The following is a 17,163-nucleotide window of genomic DNA, read 5'->3' as shown; positions in this document are numbered from 1 at the left end:
TACTTGATTCCAGCGTCTCCCCCAACATGTGTGAAAAACTCATCTGTTGAGACAGCCTGTGGACAGCAGCTATTTGGAAAGACCAAGCATATTAAGATAATCATATGGTCACCTCTGTCTTTAAGTGACACATAAATGAAAAGTTTAGCACAAGCAGGTTCATAGCTTAATACAGTGGCCACAAAGAGGGCTTGTGCTACCTTGTTTGCTCCCATGTTCACCTGTACTACCAGTGTCAGATTTTGTTATCATAGCCTGCCACTCTTTCAGTATATTTTGACTATGACAAATGTGCAGTTGACTTATAGCCTCTGAAATAAACAAGTACATCTTTAGATAAGTAAAACCTTATCATTTCAATCCTGTCTAATGTCAGTAGACAGGCTTGTCCCAGTTTGGTAATTCCAGCATGCACATTGATGTTCCAGGGTTGCCCATGGAGCCTTGTATGAGCAGTTGATGAATGCTTTGTAGTATATCCCCAGATGAGTAGAATGGGGTGGCCAGTGTTTGTGCTACGTTTAGGGTGACCCTTTCCAGTTGTTTTGGATTGTGGCCATGGATGGCAACACTGTGTATTAAGAAACTGCAGAGGCTCTAGAATACGATCTGTCGTACAGAAGAGCACTCTGCAGAAACTGCAGGATTCATTGCATGTTGTTTTTCTAAAAAGGATAGAATAAATGCCACTTGCAGAAAAAAATATAATTATAATTTTAAAGCTTATTAATGATAAGATATAGCAGGATCACTGTACTTTCATGTGAAAGTATCTCTACTAAAACTACCTTTGTAGCAAAGCATTTTATATTTGATTCTGTATTGGATAGACGCAGGCCATTTTCACTCAACCTGAGCCTTTTGCTGGTTCTTCCTTCAGTGCATTGTGAGTCTGCTAGAAAATAACATTTTCATTTGTTTAAAAATATGCATTGCCCATGATGCACCTCAGCAGGAACCAGGCTCTGCCCGTTGACTGAAAGTAAGGCCAGCTTGCTAAAAGAGGTATAAATGTCAGCATATTGTTGGCCTGTTTGACTGGGGGTGGGGTGGGGTAGGGTGGGAACAGAGAATATCTGAGTGTTTCGGATGAATTTCATTTCACAGATGGTGTAACTGCCTATATCTTGCTGAGCTATTTTGTGCATGTCTCTAAAAAGCAGCAGAAAGAGGAAGAAGAAACAAGTGCATGCAAAACTGCTGGTAAACAAATTGAGTAGTATCTCTATAGCAACATAACAAATGCTTTTAAATTTTGGAATGATTGTAAAGAAATTTTTGAGGGGCTTGCTCTTCAGGTCATGTGATATGAACAGTCAGTTCAGTATAATCACATATAAGATACTGATTGTGCATTTATTTCAGCTGCCTTTTGACATAATAACAATTTATAGGGTATTTCTTTATCCCAAATACAATATTGTAGGGATTAATTTTAGCTACTAAATTATAGCCAACAGTAAATTACACTATACTGTGTAGTATCTTGCATTTTCTAGTAGGGGATATCCAGCCAAATGAAATGATTTTTAAATACCACAAAATCCTGTGCATCCTTTTCTGACAGGTTCTAAGATTGCCATGTTGCAAAAGATACTACTCTCTCAGCATGTCAAAGCATGAGGATGCTACTGATCTGGCTACTTTGTTGACCATTCTGTTGTTGATCCAATGCTGTATTTTTGCATTTTTTTTTCTTTTAAACAAAGGTTATGAAATGTCACGGAGCCTTAACAGCATAGCTGGCATAAGTGGAAAAGCAGTAGGATTATCCTCAAAGCCTGCACCCTACAGTTCTCCTAGCCTAACGAGACATTCTTGGTCTCCCATCCCGTCCATTTTGTAGCATGGATCAGTAGCAAAGAATGGTCTAAATCAATCATAATACTAGTTTTTAAAAGAAAAAGAAAGAAAAGCAATTCTTCGTAATTAGCCGATGCAGTGTCACATATAAGCAAATAGTGATGTTTGAAAGTGTCATGTCTCTCGGTAGCATCTCATGGGGATGGTGTTACTACTGGTGTTAGTAACGCTAACATTGACAACATTCTCGGTACATAGTGCTGAAATGACACAAGGTGGGCAATAGAAGCTTTGGTGGGCCATAACACTGCATGATACTGGTTCATAAGACAATAAGGTGGATGCACCATTCAGTTTCTTCTGATGGTGTGCCCTGCTGGTGTTTGCTTTTCTTGGCTTATGGTGGATCCACTGGCTCTTATGGAATGGGTTAGGCATATTAGCCCAATGCTGAAACTTGCCGACGATTGAAGATTTTGCTTTTCTCAGGATATTTTTGAGCCATAGGAACCCTGCAGAAGTTTGAGCCAAACATGTGCAGTAGAGATGAAATGTTGCATGGGTGCCTATTGAAAGCAATAAGGTACACTGTAGAGAGGTCTCTAGCTGGCTGGCTGGCTGCATGGGAATAAAAAACACACACACAGTACTGGCGGAGAAGAAACCTGGCTGGCTGCCTCTGCATGTAGCTCTTTCTACTTTAACTTTCCTTCCTTTAAAACATCCAGTTTAGTCTGAAAAGCTCAGGAGAGAAGCTCAAGTATTGATTATATTCTTTACATGCAGATCTTTGCAAAGAAGGTCCTGTCATTGCTAAATATATGCCAAAAGAGGCAGTCAAAGTGACTTGACATGGAGAGAACGAGATGGACAATGATGGCTTATAAACGTCTGGGTGGAACTGTGCGGGCATACAAGACCTCCTCATTTGGACCAATGTAATCTCCCTCCATGCAAGTTTGCAGGATGATTCTGTGTGGATCCAGAAATATAAAGTAGATTTGCAGGCTTTTTTCTATGGCCAAAATGTAACAAATGGTAGAATTTTGTTGTTGTTGTTCCATAGCATGAATTGCATGAAAAAAAAATCAAAAACAAAAACGAAAACCAACCCTGCAACTGTATGAGTAACTTTAAAGCGGTGGGGGCGGGGGAGGGAAAGATAAAGTGATATATTTTCTTTGAAAGCTCTTTACTTTTACATACATTGTTGTAGCCAAATTGTAAAATGTTCTAAAAACCGTACATTCCTTTGCTATGGATTGCTTCTTTTTGTATAGAGACTTTAAAAAAAGAGAGAAAGAGTGAATGGTTTTAAAAGTGCAATTGGGCGGTCATATTGACCATGCCTTCATAAATTCATCACACTAACATAAAAATGAAGAACTTTTCATTCAACTAGAATTGTGTAAAATGTACAAACAAATCTTCTTTTACTGTCTGTTTTTTGTTGGCATGCTTGTGAAACATGGGACCAATTTTTGGACCTGATGATAACAGCTGGTCTAGGTTAATTTTCCAGCTCTGATTATGTTGTACTTTATTGGTGTATAGATCCAATGTGAAGACCCTTCATGACAAAGCATTCATATTAAGTAAACAGTGAGGAATTTTTTTAAAAAAATTTAAAGAACAATAGCAACAGCCACCTGGGACTTGAGTATACAAATCAGGAAATTATTCAAGTATAAACTTGTCTCAGAGTTTAAGAAACAAGACAATGGTGTTGTATGCAATTTAGAACTTCTGAGTAAAATGCATGCACAATGTTATGCAAAATAATTCTAGCATGAAATAAATTTTGTATCATGGTTTCAATGCCTGCTGTATAGTACAAATCAGAATTCTTTTCTGAAATGATCAGAGGCTCCAGAGATATCCTTTGAAATCGTGAATAAGTACAAGACTCCCAGTGAACACGTACGAGAGAAAAGGCTCCGTTTTGCTTTGCTTCTGAAATGACAAAATTGGTGAGAACGTAATTAAATGACTACCTTTCCCCAAACTTTGGATACAACTCATGTCTTCAGTCTTCACAGCACTAATAAATATAACAAATGGAAGGTAAATCCTAGAGAGTTCTGTCGGTTTCTCTTTTTCTCTGAAAAATAAAAGTTTGGCTTTCTAGTTGATAAATGTGGATTCAGTTCTCTTTTATTTTTCTTCTGTGGTTTTCTTAATCTCTTAATCTCGTAATGTCAGTCCACTTTCTATATGCCCTGAAAATTTTTTCTAGAGAAATAGGAATTCTGGCTCAGACTTAATATTTTGCTGAAGTTACCATGTTTAAATGACAGAGATTTGAGGTGGACGTGAGGGTGCTGGTAGTGGTGGCAGAATTAAAAGAATAAAATGCAGTATATGGGCACCTTGTCAGAATTCTTGAAGCTAAAACACTGCCATTTAATGATTCCTCCAACAGTTACAAATCTGCCATTGTAAATTAATCCAGCAAAAAGGCTAATATCACACTGCCAGCAGATTTCCCATCCCTGCCGGTGGGATAGGAAATGTTCTGCCAGAGGCCCCTTGTGGAATGAGATGCAAAACTCTACAATTTTAGGTATCTTGCTGGCTTTGGGAGCTGATAGGAGGCCTTTGGGTGCTTGGAAAGATTCTGGTTTTGGACTGCAGCTCTTAGGATTCCTCTAACCAGGATGGTTATTGGTCATGCTGGAATGGCGAAGTCTAGGAATTGCAGTCCATACAAGTAATTTTCACACCCTCTGTTGGGAGAGGGGGAGTTAGAAATGGTGAATCTGCAATATTCTGAGCCCTCTTTTTCTCCCAGCAGGCTACAGAGAGCCCTAAACTGCAGGAGCCTCTTATATAGCTCAGTGATTTAGGCAAGAGGTTGGGAGTTCGATTCCCCACTATGCCTTCTTGACAGGGGCTGGACTGAATGTTCCATAGGATTCCTTCCAGTCCTGCAGTTCTAAGATATTTTTAACATATCCTCAATTTAGGCCTGCTAAACTCAATGGGATATACCTCTGACAGACATGGCAAGGATCACATTGTTACTACTGATAGTTGTTCCTCCTTTTAACTACCAACTGAATAGCAGCTTTAAAAAAGTAATCTATTGGAAAGATGTCCCAAAAAGAAAAAGTTAATCCTTCTCTACCTCCTAAGTACTCTGAATTCAAATTATTCAACACAGGACACTTTGAATGTGAATGTTTCTATTGAGGAAGCCATAGTCTTGCCTTTGTTTCATTAAAGGTCAAACTGGGGAATGAACTGGGCATCCTCACTCATTGAGCCCTTTAAAACACACACACACACACACACACACACACACACATACATAGACCTCACAAGCTGATTTTGCAATGCCTACAGCCACACTGCTGCAGAAGAATACAGTATCAATGCTCTGGATGCCTCTTGACCACCAGTACTTCAACAACAACAACAACAACAACAGTTTTTTAGAAACCGGAGATCTTGGCTACACATCTTAACTGAAGTGGGCTAAAAGGGATCAGCTAAGATCATGTAGAAGTCTGGTATGCCATTTGGTGCGCTCCTTGCATTCACATGGCATATGCACCTCAAGCAGCCCTATTTGGTCCATTCCGCATAAGGAAAAAAATTCCCCCTTGTTGGAAGCTTTCCATTTTTCCCCTAAAAGGTACAGTGCATTAGCACTGCCCTAATAAGCTTTTTTAAAACTACCTGCATCTAAAAAAGAGTAGCCCCAGATGGGGGCCCGGAAGGTGAGGGTGGAAACATTCTGGGGATGAGCTGTTTCACTCTGATTCTTATTGTCATCTTGTCACTGGCAAAAGGAGCAAACCATCCTGTCCCCACAGCAAATTAAACAGTGGGCCAAATGCCCACATAGTCACCTCCAAAATCCTTCTCCTCTCTGTTCTGATTTTCTAAGATTCGACTGCTGTGACCCTTGGCATGTCTTGGTGGAATGTTGCCTCAGAAGCTCCTAGGTTGCTGACCCTGTCTTACAGTACATCGAGGGTGTTCTGTGACTATTTTAGTTGCCATAAAATCTGAAATACAGTTTAGTCTGCTCACATTATCTTATTGTCATTAAATAATTACATTTGGTAAGTGTCCCAGCTGATAAATCCCAAGTGTTTTCCTTAGTCATTGCTTAGTTCAGAAGAGTCTCTTGCTTATAATTAATTATTTGCATCTCCCAAAACCCTAAGTTAGTTGTGATCCTGGCCTAATTTTTTTTTTCCTCAGCACCATTTTACCAGTTCAGCAGAGATTTCCTCTGAACAGCTCTGTAGGCCTAGTCCTAGTCTGTTACCTTAATATTTTGCAAACAACACAGTACCCCTAGTATCCATTTAGTAATATCCAGGGATTATATATATAAAATCTACATTATATATAGTGTTTGGCGTTTGTATTAACATCAGATTCTTATAAGAGAATCTATCACCTATATGAGAACCTATAAGGAGAGGCCATCTTTCTCTCAATGGCAACAACAGTCCAGCAACTAAAGAAAGCAATATGAGGCCTATTCATGTGCTAGTTGTGAAAACACAGAAATCACACTGAAAGGAGGCAGTGTGTTTTCTCACACAGTCACTCTGCTTCTCCATTCCTGCCAGCATTGTCCCCATGTTTGGAATACCTCTGGAGCAAAGTTTCCCTCATATTATCGAGGCTCCTTGCGCTATTTAGAACCCTAAAGTATGCAGGGATTGCCTAAAACGTCCAAGAGTTTCCACAACTATGTCTCTTTCAGAATTTATGGAAAATTCAGCAACACAAAGACAGTAGCAAAATAAATTTGGGGTTGGTTCAATGCACTGCCCTTGCCTCTTTCATCAGAGTTTGGGAAGAGCAATTAAAAAAAAGTTATGGCCCCTCTGGAGTCAAGTTTGCTTATAATATTTAGATATAAAGAAACAAACATAATTCTTTGCAATAAGAAATCAAATGTTAAAATATCTGATCAAAAGGAAATAATTAAATGTTGAAAATAGTTCACAGCCTACAAAAAGAAAAACAGGATCCAACATGAAAATATGCTGCCCTGTATCTATTTAACCCAGTTCTCAGACCCATCTCTAATTTTTAGAGATATTCTGAGCTTAAGAGATGGTTCTAAAATTTCATAGAGTGGGGAAAAACAATACCTCACATGCTTGTTTCTCTTATTTCTGCATAACCAGCAAAGTGGGGGCTAATGGCTCTCTCACCCATCAGAAGATCTGTATGCCTCCCCCTGTCTAAATGATTCACATTGGGTGAGATCCATTATTCCCCCACATTGCAGCAAGCAAGGGGAGTAGAACGCATGATTCAAATTGCATATTAGCTTTGCCTGCTTCTATGCAACACTGGAGCAGAGTTTAAGATCAGTCACAGTTCTATCCCTTGCCAAAGGTCTGGAAAACAAATGGCAGGCAAATGCACTTTCAGAATTACAGATTAAGATGGGTTGTAACAGGGGAATTGCTGTCTTGGTGAAGAAAACCTAAAGCCACACAATATTTGCTGATCAAGGTCGGTGTCTTGTGCCCAGAAAGGTATAGGAGACTCATGCAGATTCTTTAAAATAACCTTCTTTATTAATAACCCTCCTTCCCTTTTCCTGATCAAAAGGAATACTAGTCCTACTTAGAAGCCACCCAGTGACTAAATATTCCACTTTAAATCTACCAAACAAATGGTGTAGGATGACAATGACAAAGTGAAGATCTTACTACTCCTTTTGCACTGTGTTAAATCTCTTGTGCAATCTCTTGTGCAACTGCTCACTCAGCCACTTGCATAGATACCACTCTATGTTAATGCACATTGACTAGCATCACTGGAGGCAAACCTCTGTCTTATTGTTAGGCAAAGGCCACTATGTCAACAGAAGTGTACATTATTTTAGAAATCAAACTTCCCTTCCTTCAACAGAATTCCCTCCATGTAAATCAGCCTTCTACAACTTGGCACCATCAAGAGGTGTTGGACACCCACTATCACTAGCCAGCATGATCATGTTGCGCCGAGGATGATAAATGATGTAATCAAATATATCCACAGAGTGTTGGATGGCTGAAGTCTAACCTAACTGATTGCCTGAGGGCTTGTCTACCCTGGCTCTTTTGGAGTGAGCTGGTATTAGCTAAATAGGGTGGCTTGGGGTCAGGTAGAGGTATAATATGCCATTTAGTGCAATCCTCACATCCAAATGGCATATCAGAGCTCAAGCAACCCTATTTGGTCCAGCTCTTCTTATATTATGAAAAGACTTAATAAGTAAGCCACCTCAGGATATCAGCAAACTGAGCACTTCCTCTCGTCCTCAGCAGAGGGGCAGAGGAAGTGAATTTTGCTTTAAGATTCTGGTAGACAATCACTGAGGCACTGCATTGCTTTTAAAAAAGGAAAGACAAATATTTTCTTTGGTTTGTCTAAAGGGTCAGCTGAGAAACTGCTCACAGCTAAATCTGTGTGACTCAAAAAGGCACGGGCAGGACTTCTTTGGGGACAGTTTGGTTCATGTCACTGAATACATCATGTGATCAGCAGAAAAAAAGAGTGAATCAAACTGTTCCCAAAGTGGACCAAACAATGCAACAAATGTCTGCCTGACTGGGCACTGAGACTCACCATCTTAGTATAATGATATCTTGAGACTACAGACGGATTTGAAAAGATCCATAAGGGGATGCGGTTGTAGCAAAAAAACCCCGATTAAGATGTCCTGTATTTTAAAGCAGACTTGTGGTAGTTTCAGTGAAGCAGTATGACATATGACATGTGGCATGAATAGTCTGCAAGAAGCAGCCAGGGAAAGTGGTTTCTATTATTTCCTCACTCCAGAAAAGATTCTAGCCAATGACACTGTGATAAATCAGAGTCAAGCATAATGGCCATTAATCTGGGAGAAAATGATTTTTCACACAAATTGCTGTCTTTCTCTCTCTCTCTCTCTCTTTCTCTCTCTCAAGTTTCACAGGCACAAAGAAAATGCAATCACTGAAAGAAACGGTGGTTAGGACAAATGAGCATGCCAGAACGCAAAGGAAACAGAGCTGAGATCAAGCTGGAACATTCAGCACTGAAGTATGCAGGAGGAAAATCCCTTGAGGCAACAACATGTGATGGCCATCTTTACTTTCCCCCCCCCCATACCACCCCCACCCACCTCCCAGTAAATCTGAGCTGCGTTTTTTACTTCCGACACTATGATACTACTTTATGTCTCACTGATGCTATATCACAGGTGCATCCTTTGAAACAAACAATAAAGAAGATCATTTATTAAGTGAGACGTTATCAGATAAATTGAGTCACAAATGGGTTCCTGACAGGCTGCCCGTGGGCCACTCACACTTTCTTAGCATGACCGACCTCACAGGACTGTTGGGAGGATAAAGCCGGCAAGAGGAAAGCTATTTATACTGTTACTGGCCAAACCTGGGTTCTAAGATTCTCTGGCAGGAATCAGGCACAGACGCAACAATGCGTCTGTGCCAGATTCTCCACTTTTAAGAGACATTTTCTTTGTTACTATTCAAATAAAGTTGGGCCTTTGGTTCAGCTGTTGCATCTGTGCCTGATTCCTTGCCGAAGAATCTTAGAACCCAGGTTTGGCCAGTAACATCACCAACTTGAACCCCCTACAAGAACAGAGAAACATAAAATGCTGATAAAGTGACACCTGTAACCTTTGTTTTAGTGCTCTGCTCCCTGTCTGGGCAGAATCTTGCTCTTTACTAGAAGCTTGATAGTGCACCTATCCTGAGCACATTTCTGTGTATAGGACAGGCGCAGGTGTCAATTAGGGAAGCCTATCAATATTAAGGCAGATTAGTATCACCTCGCATATTTAACAGAAACATTCTAGGTACTGTACCATTTGCTGCACTAGGACATAGGGTAAAAACTTCAACCACTCAAACTGCTGGGAAAATTAAGTATAAAAGAATTGTTAAAAATGAAGTGTCTATTTACTGCATTCGTTTGCCATTGGTCCTTCACAGATGGTCCAGCAGTTGTTTCCTTTCTATTTGTTTCCTGCTTACTCTTTAAGAATATGAGTGCCATAAAACTACACTGTTTTGCCTCATTTGGCAAACAAGGCAAGGGAGCTTGCTAGCTTTTACTGAGCTCTTAAAACCAGCGGGTCCTTAACTTTGTGTGAAGAGAAGGCAACTACATTAAAGGCACCTCGTAGCTTGTTCAGATGTACTTTTTATACTTTTGCACTTTTGCCCTGTGTGTGAAGTATTTGCAGGAAGACTTAAAGTGGCTGACAGGAGAACACACTAAAATATATTGTTCCACAGAGCAAGTCACCTCAATTAGTCATTTTAATTTGTTCTTTTCTGTATAGTATACAAGGTCTTAGATACCCACATGTAAACTAAGGATGGCAAAGGTCATGTAACAGACCAGGTAAGTAAACAATAAGAAAAAATAAGTTGTTTGCTTTGAGGATAGAGAAAAGGGAATATTAACAGAGGTGCTATTTGTCTACTGTATGCTATTACCCATCTGCAGATGCTACAGCCAGGAGCAGGGAGTGGAGTGCAATGGGACAAAATGCATACTTGATTCCCATGCCATTAGCCTTCCCACCCAAAAGACAGAGAGGCCTTCACACGTGCAGGGGAATTGCTACTGTAAGGCCATTCAGTAGAATGCACTCAATAGTCCCATCACAGACCTTTGCTGTGAACACATAAAAATTTATTGGTATTCCAAGGAGAGCAGACACTTCGAGTCATACCAGAATTCAGGTTATAATATCTGAAGAGTGCTAACATGTACCTGTACACCAAAAAAGCAGAGGCAAGTCAACAGAGAATCAATCTAGTCCAAATCATTCAGCAGTACAACCAACTGTGAGACAGAGGGCAAGAGCAGTAACTGTCTTGCCGGAGTGCAGTTCCCCCCACACACTGTCGAGAAAGAAATAGACACCCTGCCCGCTTCATCCCCCAAGAGAAGAGCACAGCGAGGGACCAATACACCGGATTTAGGGAGAGAAATACAAAGGTTAACAGTCGAAGGAACTCAGGGAGATATGGCAGGAACAGAACAGAAGGAGAGGGTGGAGATAGAGGTGGGAACAGTGGATATAAAAAGGAGGGAGGAATAGCTGCCTGCAGTCGTGTCCGACTTTAGGGGGCGGCCCTCATCCCGCTTCTCAAGCCGTAGAGCCAGCGCCTGTCTGAAGACAGTTTTTCATTGTCACGTGGCCAGCATGACTAGGGAACACCATTTTACCTTCCCACTGAGATGGTACCTATTTATCTACTCGCATTTAAATGCTTTCGAACTGCTAGGTTGGTGAGGAGCTGGGACAAAGCGACGGGAGCTCACTCCATTGTGTGGATTTGATCTTACGACTGCTGGTCTTCTGACCCTGCAGCACAAGCTTCTGCGGTTTAGCCCACAGCGCTGCCATGTATAATCTAAACCAAATCCCTTATGAATACACAGTGGAAGTGAAGAACAGATTTAAGGAACTAGATTTAGTGGACAGAGTGCCTGAAGAACTATGGATGGAGGCTCGTAACATTGTACAGGAGGCAGCAACAAAAAACATCCCAAAGAAAAGGCAATGCAAGAAAGCAAAGTGGCTGTCCAACGAGGCCTTACAAATAGCAGAGAAGAGAAGGGGAATAAAATGCAAGGGAGATAGGGAAAGTTACAGAAAATGGAATGCAGATGTCCAAGGAATAGCAAGGAGAGACAAGAGGGCCTTCTTAAATGAAGAGTGTAAAGATATAGAGGAAAATAATCAAAAGGGAAAAACCAGAGATCTGTTCAAGAAAATAGGAGCTATTAAAGGAACATTTAGTGCAATGATGGACATGATAAAGGACAAAAATGGTAGGGAGCTAATAGAAGCAGAAGACATCAAGAAGAGGTGGCAAGAATACACAGAGGAATTATACCAGAAAGATCTGGATGTCCTGGACAACCCAGATAGTGTGATTGCTGACCTTGAGCCAGACATCCTGGAGAGTGAAGTCAAGTGGGCCTTAGAAAGCATGGCTAACAACAAGGCCAGTGGAGGTTATGGCATTCCAGTTGAACTATTTAAAATCTTAAAAGATGATGCTGTTAAGGTACTACATTCAATATGCCAGCAAGTTTGGAAAACTCAGCAGTGGCCAGAGGATTGGAAAAGATCAGTCTACATCCCAGTCCCAAAGAAGGGCAGTGCCAAAGAATGCTACAACTACCGTACAATTGCTCTCATTTCGCATGCTAGCAAGGTTATGTTCAAAATCCTACAAGGTAGGCCTCAGCAGTATGTGGACCGAGAATTTCCAGAAGTACAAGCTGGATTTCGAAGGAGCAGAAGAACTAGAGACCAAACTGCTAAAATACACTGGATTATGGAGAAAGCTAGAGAGTTCCAGAAAAACATCTACTTCTGCTTCATTGACTACGCAAAAGCACTTGACTGTGTGGACCACAGCAAATTATGGCAAGTTCTTAAAGAAATGGGAGTGCCTGACCACCTTATCGATCTCCTGAGAAATCTATACGTGGGACATGAAGCAACAGTTAGAACTGGATATGGAAGAACTCATGGGTTCAAAATTGGGAAAGGAGTACAACAAGGTTGTATGTTGTCTCCCTGCTTATTTAACTTATATGCAGAATAGAGCATGCGAAAGGCAGGACTGGATGAATCTCAAACTGGAATTAAGTTTGTCAGAAGAAATATCAACAATCTCACATATGCAGATAATACCACTCTGATGGCAGAAAGTGAGGAGGAATTAAGGAATCTCTTAACAAGGGTGAAAGAGGAGAGCACGAAAAATGGTCTGAAGCTCAACATAAAAAAAAAACGAAGATAATGGCCACTGGTCCCATCACCTCCTGGCAAATAGAAGGGGAAGATATGGAGGCAGTGACAGATTTTACTTTTTTGGGGCTCCATGATCACTGCAGATGATGACAGCAGCCACGAAATTAAAAGACACCAGCTTCTTGGGAGGAAAGCAATGACAAACCTAGACAGCATCTTAAAAAGCAGAGACATCACCTTGCCAAGAAAGGTCCACATAGTAAAAGCGATGGCTTTTCCTGTAGCAACGTATGAAGGGAGAACTGGACCATAAAGAAGGCTGACCGCCAAAGAATTGATGCTTTTGAATTGTGGTGCTGGAGGAGGCTCTTGAGAGCCACCTGGACTGCAAGGAGAACAAACCTATCAATTCTAAAGGAAATCAACCCTGAGTGCTCACTGGAAGGACACATCCGGAAGCTGAGGCTCCAGTACTTTGGCCATCTGATGAGAAATCTCCCTGGAAAAGACCCTGATGTTGGGAAAGTGTGAAGGCAAGAGGAGAAGGGGACGACAGAGGACAAGTTGTTTGGACAGTGTCACCGAAGCAACCAACATGAATCTGACCCAACTCCGGGAGGCAGTGGAAGACAGGAGGGCCTGGCGTGCTCTGGTCCATGGGGTCATGAAGAGTCGGACATAACTTAATGACTAAACAACAACAACAACACTTCATCTTCTGCATATGATATACAGTGGTGCCCCGTATAGCGAGGTTAATCCGTTCCGGATTAACCTTCGCTATACGAAAACATCGCTGTGCGGGGCAGGAAAACCTATTGGAACGCATTAAACTTAGTTTAATGCGTTCCAATAAGTGTGTAAACTTACCCCCTCCAGCGATGTTTTCGCTCCGGCGGCCATTTTGGAGCCGCCGATCAGCTGATCGGCGGCTCCAAAATGGCCGCCGGATGACCCGAAATGGCCCCTATCAGCGTTTTCGCGCCCTCCCCTTGCTTAGGGAGGTCGCGAAAACGCTGCGGGGGGGCATTTCGGGCCATCCGCGGCCATTTTGGAGCCGCCGATCAGCTGATCGGCAGCTCCAAAATGGCCGCCGGAGCGAAAACATCGCTGGAGGGGGTAAGTTTACACACTTAATGGCCGCGGATGGCCCGAAATGCCCCCCCGCAGCGTTTTCGCGACCTCCCTAAGCAAGGGGAGGGCGCGAAAACGCTGATAGGGGCCATTTCGGGTCATGCGGCGGCCATTTTGGAGCCGCCGATCAGCTGTTCGGCGGCTCCAAAATGGCCGCCGGAGCCCCAATCGTCGCAAAGCGAGTGCGGCGATTGGGGCTGATCCGTATAGCGATCCCCAAAAAGGGATCGCTATACGGATTTTTCGTTAAACGGTGCACTCGTTAAGCGAGGCACCACTGTATGTGAATCAGCATGTAATGTCTACACAGATTTCTTTGCTTAAAGCAACTTGCCTCTAAAAAGAATTCCTTTACTATGCCAAGAGATTTGAGCCATAGTCTATAGAGCAGCATCGGATTTCTGAAAGCAAAGGACATCCCTTTGAGGTATCCTATGAGGACAGCTTGCTAGCCAGATGCAAAAATATCCATTTTCCTTATGGGAGTTCCAGTCCAAAATGCAACAAATTAATTTACGAAGTATCTCTGCAGGCTTGCAGCTGTAAGATACACACCTACATTAACTGAACAACAGGCCTTAAGACATGCCTTCTAACCAAGGTCCAGGAGAGGACATTTTGGACTACATGTCCCAGAATTCCACCAGCCAGCATACTTTTTTTTTACACTTTGTTCCTAGTAAACTATGCTGAACCCTAGAGAGCAATCTCTTCATCTGACACAGCATTAACATAAGAATACTGCAGAAGGGATTTTTGACCCACAGTTTCTAAAGCACTTATTTGCTTCTATACAACTTCTTTTGCCACACAGCCTAGTCTTAGGGCAGCTTTGCATGTAAATCTGTGGTTATTTTTGTCTGTGTGGGATTACCTACCACCAAGACTCAAAAGATACATCACTTGTAACATGCTATCTATATTAGTGTTGTTGTTTTCTTATTCCAAAGTATGAGTAAGCTGATATGAATTATGACCCTTATTTGAGAGGTAATGGGCTTTACCTTAATCCAGGTATGGGAATTGAAGTTGCAAAACTTGCTGTCTAGTTGGTTTTAAGTCGCACCAGTGACTAGACTAAGACTTGACTTGTTCCCCGCCCACCCCATGACTTTGACTCAATTTGCAACTCAGAACCTATCCAGCTCCTCTCTTTATTCTGGGGGAAAAGAGCTAATTTTTCATAGGGAGACTTGGGGACTGGGACTTGGGACTTGATACCAAGGTCTTGGACTCAGACTTGAGACTCAGACTCAAGACTTGCCAACAGCCCTGCCTTAATCCCAGTCCAGATCAAAACACACATACAATCCAGGAGAAAAAGCTCATTTACTTTAGAGAGAGCTTTTTCCCCCTCCCTACACAAATTACAGTTGCAGAGGGGTCAGTTGAGACAATAGTGGAGAGGAAACTTAAAGTGTAAAACTTCCCTACGTCTATGCTAGGGGTTTTAATTCAGATTACATCCCCTGCATGTACTTCTGAATGAGGAAAAATGCACAGATGTAGGTGCATGCCACTATGTATTAAGCATGCAATGTGAACCAGAGAAAGGCACAAGGCAACAGAGTTAATCACCTTTCTCTCTTTTATTAATACCTTCTCAGATCTTAAACCAGCAAAAAGCAGCTCATGGCTGCTACTAAAGTGTAATTAAACATTTTATAAGCAGTTGCCAGTACATGCAATAGAAAGCAGCATGCAGACAAAAATAGTCGCCACATCCCATCCTCAGGTTTCCATGGATGCAGTCTTGGTTGTATACATTTGATCACAACAGGTTTTCTAGACTGCTCATAAAATTTGCTTCTGTTGTTTATTTGGAATGATTCCTGTGCAGAAACATATGAAAAATCATTTGCTGTGACGATTGGATACAACACAGAAGGCATTCTATATTTTATCACTGTATTTTTATTTTTATTTTATTTTATTTATATCCCACCTATCTAGTCAATTAAGACCACTCTAGGCGGCTTACAGCAAAAATATTACAGTATAATTAGAAACAATTTTAAAATAAGGGGAAAACTTTAGGCAAGGTGGGAAAGACACTAGGAGAAGGAAAGAAGGGAAAATCAGGAATTGGCTAAGGGGAAGGCCTGCCGAAACATCAGTGTTTTTAGTTGATTTTTAAAAATACCCAGCGAAGGAGCTGCACGAATATCAGGGGGTAGATTATTCCAGAGGCGAGGAGCCACCACCGAGAAGGCCTGATTTGTCTTTTCTTTCCGGGCCTCCCTCGGCGTTAGGCTCCTCAGCCTCACCTCCTGACTCGCGCGAGTGAAGTAGGCGTTCCACCAAGTATCGAGGCCCTAAACCGTTTAGGGCTTTATAAGTTAGCATCAACACTTTGAAGTCGATGCGGAATCGGATGGGCAGCCAATGCAATGCGGCCAGAGTGGGTGAAATGTGTTGATATTTTTTCACACCGCTGAGGAGTCTGGCCGCGGCATTCTGCACCACCTGTAGAAAGGTTATGCAAATATCACATTTTTATAAGCCCTTTAAAACAACTTTTTTTTCTCTTAAAAAAGTATAATTCCCTTTGACTTGGAATGCCATCATGAAATTGTCATTCTTGACTTGACTTTATTATGCTAATACAGTCTCGATCCAGAACTCCAGAAGCAAAATCAGAAATGAAGAAGCTTCCTGAGATGACCAAAGTCTGCATACTGTTCTTAGCTTACACTGCTCCTTCCTTTGTGATTAACAACAGTTTGCTCATCTACAATTCATAGTAAAATGATTTGTGTACTCTGTAGGAATTATATTTATTTAAAGAAAAGTTTCAGAATAATGTTGGAAGCCTATGCATTTTTACCTATAAATTAAGTTCCATTCTATCCAGTGGGCTTACACCTTAGGAAGTATATTTAACATAGTAGATTTCTTGGTGCAATCCTACATGTGTCTATTTACATGTTTAATAACACTTGCTCCCAGGTAAGTGGTTATAAGATTGAAGTCTTGATCTGATGATAAAATAACATTAACGGTAATATAGTCTCCAAATCCCATGAAATACTAGTCCTTCTCTATTCGACACTGGTTAGGCTTCATCTTGAGTACTGTGTCCAGTTTGGTATACTGCACTTTAAGAAGGATTCAGACAAACTAGAACAAATTCAGATCAGGGAAACCAAGATCAACCTCTTCCCCAGCATCAGCACTGGGCAAGTCACCAAACTTCACTTTACTAGCAGATAATAAAATTATTGCAATCAGTTACATTGCTGCTTGCTCAGACTTTTCTTACATTATATCACATCACTGACACTTCATGGCAGCTATCTCGGAGGTGCAGGCTCCTTATGTCAGTCAGCCATCTCCATCTCATATTAAGCAATAAAAATCTGGGCAATAGCTGTTCTCCCCTGTATGCTTATTTGACAAAGATTGTCCTAATGTTTTTCAGGCCCATGATTTATTGTGGGATCTTTAATGTAGCTGCGGTGGAAGGG

The 17,163-nt window shown here is 41.4% G+C and overlaps 1 protein-coding gene across 5 annotated transcripts in view; it reads left to right on the top strand.

The window, feature by feature from the left end:
* Positions 1 to 11,550, top strand: part of KCNC1 (potassium voltage-gated channel subfamily C member 1) — a 164,026-nt gene extending 152,476 nt beyond the window's left edge. For 2 of the 5 annotated variants that reach the window (XM_078383869.1, XM_078383868.1), the window contains one exon: positions 8,736 to 11,550. In XM_078383869.1, coding sequence (XP_078239995.1) covers positions 8,736 to 8,767 — 32 coding nt within the window. In that variant the 3' untranslated portion in view covers positions 8,768 to 11,550. Of the gene's footprint in view, positions 1 to 1,709; positions 3,940 to 8,735 lie in introns of those variants that run through there. The other 3 variants (XM_020811342.3, XM_020811341.3, XM_020811340.3) reach the window with 2 other exon arrangements.
* Positions 11,551 to 17,163: the final 5,613 nt, after the last annotated feature.

This window comes from Pogona vitticeps, chromosome 1 (genome assembly GCF_051106095.1).
Source record: "Pogona vitticeps strain Pit_001003342236 chromosome 1, PviZW2.1, whole genome shotgun sequence".
NCBI classification, from domain to species: Eukaryota; Metazoa; Chordata; class Lepidosauria; order Squamata; family Agamidae; genus Pogona; species Pogona vitticeps.
The sequence above is the reverse complement of the archived record's forward strand: the minus strand, read 5'-3'. Positions and strand labels throughout refer to the sequence as shown.